Source organism: Apodemus sylvaticus, chromosome 7 (assembly GCF_947179515.1).
Source record: "Apodemus sylvaticus chromosome 7, mApoSyl1.1, whole genome shotgun sequence".
NCBI classification, from domain to species: domain Eukaryota; kingdom Metazoa; phylum Chordata; class Mammalia; order Rodentia; family Muridae; genus Apodemus; species Apodemus sylvaticus.
This window is the reverse complement of record NC_067478.1, coordinates 85,165,230-85,171,906: the sequence shown is the minus strand read 5'-3', so window position 1 is coordinate 85,171,906 and position 6,677 is coordinate 85,165,230. Positions and strand designations below refer to the sequence as shown.

General features: G+C 53.6%; 1 protein-coding gene across 1 annotated transcript; it reads left to right on the top strand.

Moving 5' to 3' along the window:
• The first annotated feature begins 1,334 nt into the window (after window positions 1–1,334).
• On the top strand, window positions 1,335–6,433 carry Thy1 (Thy-1 cell surface antigen). Its single transcript, XM_052188594.1, has 4 exons — window positions 1,335–1,409; window positions 3,788–3,859; window positions 4,441–4,776; window positions 5,181–6,433. Exons 2-4 carry the CDS (start codon window positions 3,823–3,825, stop codon window positions 5,291–5,293), a joined length of 486 nt encoding a protein of 161 aa, XP_052044554.1. The 5' UTR covers window positions 1,335–1,409; window positions 3,788–3,822; the 3' UTR covers window positions 5,294–6,433.
• The last annotated feature ends 244 nt before the right edge of the window (window positions 6,434–6,677 follow it).

Below are 6,677 nucleotides of genomic sequence, written 5' to 3'. Positions count from 1 at the left end.
TTTTTTGTTTTTTGGATTTGTTTTTTTCAAGACAGGGTTTCTCTGTATAGCCCTGGCTGTCCTGGAGCTCACTCTGTAGACCAGGCTGGCCTCGAACTCAGAAATCAGCCTGCCTCTGCCTCCCAGAGTGCTGGGATTACAGGCGTGTGCCACCACCGCCCAGCTCCGGTTAGTCTTATAACCCCATTCTGAGAGTTCTCTCTTTTCTCTTCTACTAGCTGAGGAGTGGAGTGGCTCAGTCCAGGGCGCTTGAGTTCCAAAGTCCTACAACTGGTCAGCCTGACTACTAACCAGACATGAAGTAATGAAGAGTGGATAGGATGAGTCTGTTGGGACCAGAGTGGGGTTAGTAAGTGACCATGGCTATGATGACCCCAGCGATGCTGGGTAGAGGCATACCTCCTTTCCTTCTCTAAAGACCAAATGGGATCATCCTGTACTCATGGAAGTAAGAGCATTCTAGCTGGTTGGGCCAGAAAGTGCAAGTTCACCTGGAGGTGGTGATACATATTTTTAACTCCAGTATTCGGGAGGCAGAGCCAGGTGGATCTCTGTGAGTTCAAGGCCAGCCTGCTCTATAGTTTTGGGACACCCAGGGTTACACAGAAAAACCCTGTCTGGAAAATCCAAAAGTTAGCAAGCAAAGGAAGGAAGGAAGGAAGGAAGGAAGGAAGGAAGGAAGGAAGGAAGGAAGGAAAGGAAGGAAGGAGGAAGGAAGGGAGGAAGGTAGGTAGGTGCGACTTCAAGATCTGGAGTCAGGAGCAGAAAGCACTGCATCCCCACAGAGCTAAGTGTTTTGATTACTTGAAGGTGGGTATGCCTGGGAAGGAGAGACAAACCAGGCTGGTGCACCCCTTGCCTGCTTCCGAAGGGCTGCTCTAGCATGGAAAACAACCAATCCACTCCCTTTGCTGAAAAAAACAGGCTCCAAAGCCAAACCTGTCACTGGAGACCCAAGAGTAGATCTCCAGATTAGAAGCAAAGGAAGGGGGAAGCTGGAGGGCCTCCCTCCGGTTATCCAGGCTTCTTGAGACTCTAGCAAAGAAAGGGTTACAGCCTTAAAAGAAGAGCATCCCGGGGTATGGGAAGGAGGCTGCCCCCATCTGATTCCCAGGGTCCCTAGCCCGCTTTTCCCTGGGCGAGCCAGCCCAAGCACCAGGCTGAGAGTGCCTCTTTAGTTGCAGGAAGCCACTTCGGACACCCAAATGGAACACCTCCAGTCAGCCCTCGCCGACCACCCCACCCCCTCCATCCTTGTCCCTCTGAGGGCCTCCGATTGGCTGAATCTAAAGTCCCTCCCTGCTTCCCCCCTCTCTCCCCACCCCTGATGAAAACTGCGGGCTTCGCGCTGGGTGCAGCAACTGGAGGCGTTGGCGCATCAGGAGGAGGCTGCAGCTAGGGGAGTCCAGGTGAGAGCAGGAGCCAGGCGGGAGGGACCCGCGCGTGCAAGGACAGCCTCAGGGTGAAGGTGCAAGTCTTCCCCAGCTACAGCTTTGGGAAAGGATACCAGGGCGCTCCTATATGGGGCTCGGGAACTGGGGAAGGAACGTGTTCCCAGGCCGGGGCGGGAGTGAAAGGCTGTGCAGGGTCCCGGGCTTCCTCCTGCTGACGGGCACTTTCTAAGAGTGGGTGCCGGAGAAGAAGGACATCAAGGACAGCCTTTAGTTCTGCCTTCCTTCCATCCAGAGGTCCCCAAGCTCAGATTGCCTTAGTGGTACGAATAGAGGGAGGAGGTGGGTGGCAAGCTCGAGGGAGTCTCCGCCGGATGACCTCGTGGCTGGCTGGGTGCGGGGCGCCGCAGGTAAGGAAACCGCAATGTTGCGGGAGGAGACTGGGTGGCAGGCGCGGGGGGAGGGGAAGCTAGAAAGGATGCTAGCGAGCGAGCGGGGCGGGGGTGCGGGAGGGGAGGAAAACCTCAATTGATAAAGGAAGATTAAAATGCGGAAATGGCATCAGGGTGGGGCTCGGCAAGCCCGACCTCAGGGAAAGGGCTCAAAGTTTGGCAGGGTGTGGGCTTAGGTGGGCTAGGTATGAGATTCGGGGCTCCGGAAACAGACAGCTGCGCTTCTGCCAGATCATGCTACCCCTCTGTCTAGTTCTGCCAGGCTTTTCCAGCCCCAGCCCCATTTCTTTCTTCTAGTGCTCCCTCTTCCCTTCCCCCTGAATCCCAAGCCCCCACTCCCTCCTCCAGTGTTATCAGATCCAAGTCCTATGCCACCCGGCAGCCCTCAAGAGGTGGAAGCAAACGATGGAGTTTGAGATCAACTTGGGCTACATCAAGAGTTCCAAGCTCACCAAGGCTTCTTAAGGAGACCTCATCTCTAAAATAAATAAATAGTCCCCTTTCTCTGCCACAGTGCCTTGGGATCCGGCCCCAGGCTGACATTCACTGTGGTAGCCCATGGGGGACATGGGGAGCATGGGGAGGGGGAAGAGCCTAGTCTCTTCCCCATGGACCTTGAACTGAGAGAATGGCAGAGTGGCCCGCCCTGGGCAACGGATGTTTGTAGCCTAGGTGGAACTCGCAGACTGTGCCTCTGTTGGGCAAAGAGAGGCTAGACTACCTGTCAATGTGTTGGGCTGAGGTACTGCAGGGAAGGCAGAAAACCTGTGCAGGGCAGCTATGAACACAGGGTGGGGCAGGGGCCAGAAAACTGCAGCCCTGGGAACACTCCAGAGCTGGCCGTTTGCAAGCATCTCCGGCTTATGTGCAACCAGAGTGCTGCGGCTTCTCACTCACATCCTGGGGCCTAGACGGGCCTCTGTGGCACCTCTCTTGCCTGATCTCATCCCTGACCACTGAGCTCTCTGCATCACTTACCACTTGGGGCATACTGATGGGTACTTATCATTTTCTTAGACCCCCCATGACAATCCTATTTGAGTGTAAGGTTCGGAGAACCTCATTTATCCAGTAAGTATCTTTTATCCTGCTCTCAGGGAGCTGAGGCAGGACATCCTGAGATACACTGGGAGGGGAGATGCAGCTTCAATAAAATAAAAGGCCAGTGCCTATGATGCCAGCACTCAGGAGACTGGGGCAGTTTAGTGAGCTTGAGGCCAGCCCAAGCTACATAGTGAAACCCTGTCAGTAAATAAATAAGCAAGTATTTGAACATCTACTATATGCTAGGGCCGACCTGGATGTTAGAGATCATCTTCTGAACAAGAACTAGTGCTTGAGGGAGGTGTTTGGGTTTTTTGTTTGTTTAATGGATATGAAAGTTTTCATTTGGAAGACTAATTGAGTCCTGGAGATTGGCTACACAACAATATGACTGAGCTTATCAGCCCTAAAGCACACAGTCAGACGACTTAGACAGTAAAAGGTATGTATAGCTTACCAAATAAAAAAATGTTTTTGTTTGGTTTTTTGCTTTTTGTTTTTCAAGAGAGTGCCTGTCAGTGTAGCCCTGGCTGTTCTCAAACTCATTCTGTAGACCAGGCTGGCCTGGAAATCCATCTGCCTCTGCCTCTTGAGTGCTAGGATCAAAGGTGTGAGCCCTGTAGGTCTTAAGTTCCAGAGGAAAGTAATGAAGTCATCCAACAGGGAGGTGTTCAGGGACAGCACAGACACACACTCAGGACATGGGTTCCCACCTCCTTGGCTTTCTCTGAAAGGCAAAGGGCCTTAGGCAGTGTCACCGCCCCACCACCACCACCAAGAGAAGAGGAAAAAAGAGAGGGGCTGAGGTGTTCATCACGTGCTCTAGATCTCAAGTCCTCACAATAAATGGGGACCCACTTGTCCTATCGCCTGGCCAACCTGTAGCTTTCCCCACTGCAGAATTCCAGGACAGCACTCCAGCAGCATCCAGCACCATGAACCCAGCCATCAGCATAGCTCTCCTGCTCTCAGGTACTGGGCAAGGGTCGGGCTGGCATTCTAAGGCATCGGGCTGCCTCCTGTTCCGGGAAGTAGCCATAGTCTCAGAGGCACAGGTGGCTAGGGATGCAGGGGAGGGGGGCGAGCCTCAACCTCACTGATCACTTGCCAGTGGTGGTCTTTGACATATTGGAAATTCCATACTGGATCTAAGAACTCCCATCTTGCTGGGCAGTGGTGGTGGTGCACCTTTAATCCCAGCACTCAGGAGGTAGAGGCAGGTTGATCTGTAAGTTTGAGGCCAGCCTGGTCTACAGAGCAAGTTCCAGGACAGCCAGAGCTGTTCTCAAGACAAACCCTTTCTTGAAAAACCATTTAAAACAAAAACACCACACTCCTCTTGATCTCCTGTTCTTGAAACATTGTTGGGGCCCAGAACTTCAGTAGATCAGATGGAAGTAAGAGTCTGCAGGTGGTAGAACATCCCACCGATACCCCAGGGGTGAGTGCAAACCCCACATCCTCCCAGATCAAGTCTACTTTTCCTGCAAGTGGGAGGCCCTGGGGGTCTGTATCTCATCTCCCCCAATTCAGAGAGGGCACTGCTGTGCCAGTCTTGCAGATGTCCCGAGGGCAGACGGTGACCAGCCTGACAGCCTGCCTGGTGAACCAGAGCCTTCGCCTGGACTGCCGTCATGAGAACAACACCAACTTGCCCATCCAGCACGAGTTCAGCCTGACACGAGAGAAGAAGAAGCACGTGCTCTCGGGGACCCTCGGAGTCCCCGAGCATGCGTACCGCTCCCGGGTCACCCTCTCCAGCCAGCGCTACATCAAGGTCCTCACCCTAGCCAACTTCACCTCCAAGGATGAGGGCGACTACACTTGTGAGCTTCGAGTCTCAGGCCCGAATTCTTCGAGCTCCAATAAAACTATCAATGTGTATAGAGGTGAGACTGGTCCCCAGAAAGATGAAATGTCCAGGTTAGCCAGGCTGGGGTAGCCAAGGGGCCTACAAAAAAACAGCAACAACAGGCGGTGCTGGAGGGGACAAGGGGTGCTATAGCCTTCCTTTAACTGCTGGTGCCCTGGGGAACTGCCGCCATCTGTGTGAGTGGGGCGAGATCAGGGGCCAGATAGGGAGAGCTTGTAGTAAAAACACAGCCGAGGAAACTAAATGGGAAAGGTGGTGGAGTGGTGGTTCTTGTGGTGCGGAGGTTCTGTTACACCATCAGGTGGAGCTGCTAAGATGTCAAAGCACCAGCTAGCCCCCTTGCGGCTAACACCTGGCTGGACTTTGCCCACCTGAGTCCTCATCTCCCTTCCTCCCGGACCCCCTTCTCTCTCTCCACAGACAAGCTGGTCAAGTGTGGCTGCATAAGCCTGCTGGTTCAGAACACTTCGTGGATTCTGCTGCTCCTGCTTTCCCTCTCCCTCCTCCAAGCCATGGATTTCATTTCTCTGTGACTGGTTGGGCCCAAGGAGAAACAGGAAACCTCGAGGTCCACTGCAGAGTCTTGCTTCTCCTGGTCAGATGACTCCCTCCCCAAGTCCTTCAAATATCTCAAAACATGGGGAGAAACAGGGACCCTGTCCCTCCTAGGGAACCCCAGTGCTGCATGCCATCACCCCCCATCCTCACCTCCACCCCCTACCCCCTACCACGTCACCCTCAATATACACCATTAGCTGCCGTTTTATTCTCTGTATTCCAGGGCTGCTTCTGATTAGTTTGCCCTTCCCTGGAAACTTGATAGAACATAAGGGCATATGATGGGTAAGGGAGGCAGGATATCAGTCCCTGGGGCAAGTTCCTCCTTGCCAACCAAGCCAGATGCCTGAGAGAGATATGGATGAGAGGAGTTAGACTGTGTCTGTGCCCAGTACAGTCATACTCTGTTGAATCACCCAGTGGGCAGGGAGGGGGGCCTCAAGATAGAGAGCACTGCTCAGCCTTTGTGGACTGTCCAATTAGGATGAGAACTTAGATTCTACCAGGTCATTCTCAGCCACCATATACAAGCCCCCTCCCATCACTGAAGAAGCCCCCTAGGGCTCTCAGGCCAGGGCACACTCAGGAAAGATGCAGGTTCGACCAGGGAATGTTGGGGAAAGGGGTATGAGATGGGAGAGGGCTCACCCCTCCTCTAAACATGAGCCTGCTGTCTCCAAAAGCCACTGCCCTATAGTGAGGGTAGCAGAAGATGATGAGTTCCCTCCTCTGCTCCCAGGGAGCTAGAACTCTGACTCCAGAATCTAAGTCAGTGCAGAGAGGGGGTCCTAGAACCATCCAGTTGGACCCAGCTTGCTAAGGGAGATCCTTCGTTCTTTCTCTCACCCCTCTGTGCCAGCCCCTCTTGCTGTCCCTGATCGCCCCCAGCCAGCTAGAGTCTTGCAGCCTGCCTCTTACAGGACCTCCTAATCTCAGGGGCAGGTGGTAGAGTGAGATCCAGTGGGCACACTTTTTTGGAAGATAGCTTTTCCAAGTGTCCTCTTCCCCCACTGGCAGCTCTGCCTGTCCCATCACCACGTGTAATACCACCACAGCTTACGGCATCTCACCGAGGAAAAGAAAACTGCACAATAAAACCAAGCCTCTGGAGTCTGTCCTGGTGTCTGTCTCTCCTATGCAATTCCAAGGTCCCCAACCTGGATGGCTTGGCTGAGCGCTTTTGAAGGTCTAGCGGGACTCTGGGGTACCCTAACCCTCCCTATTCCCTTGCCTCCTCTCTCCCACTTTTTATATCTCCCTATGCTGGGCTTCTCTGGAAAGTGGCTCTGATATGAAATCTTTGCCCACATCGATGTGTGTTCCCTCTGCTGACTCATCCGGCAACAGCAGTTGAGTTCG

What these genes read in the sequence shown, in the direction of transcription:
- Thy1 (XM_052188594.1), top strand. Translation starts at nt 3,823, where the DNA reads ATGAACCCAGCCATCAGCATAGCTCTCCTGCTCTCAG. An exon ending in CATAGCTCTCCTGCTCTCAG is followed by an intron (nt 3,860 to 4,440) that starts GTACTGGGCAAG and finishes CTGCTGTGCCAG; the next exon opens with TCTTGCAGATGTCCCGAGGG. An exon ending in AACTATCAATGTGTATAGAG is followed by an intron (nt 4,777 to 5,180) that starts GTGAGACTGGTC and finishes CTCTCTCCACAG; the next exon opens with ACAAGCTGGTCAAGTGTGGC.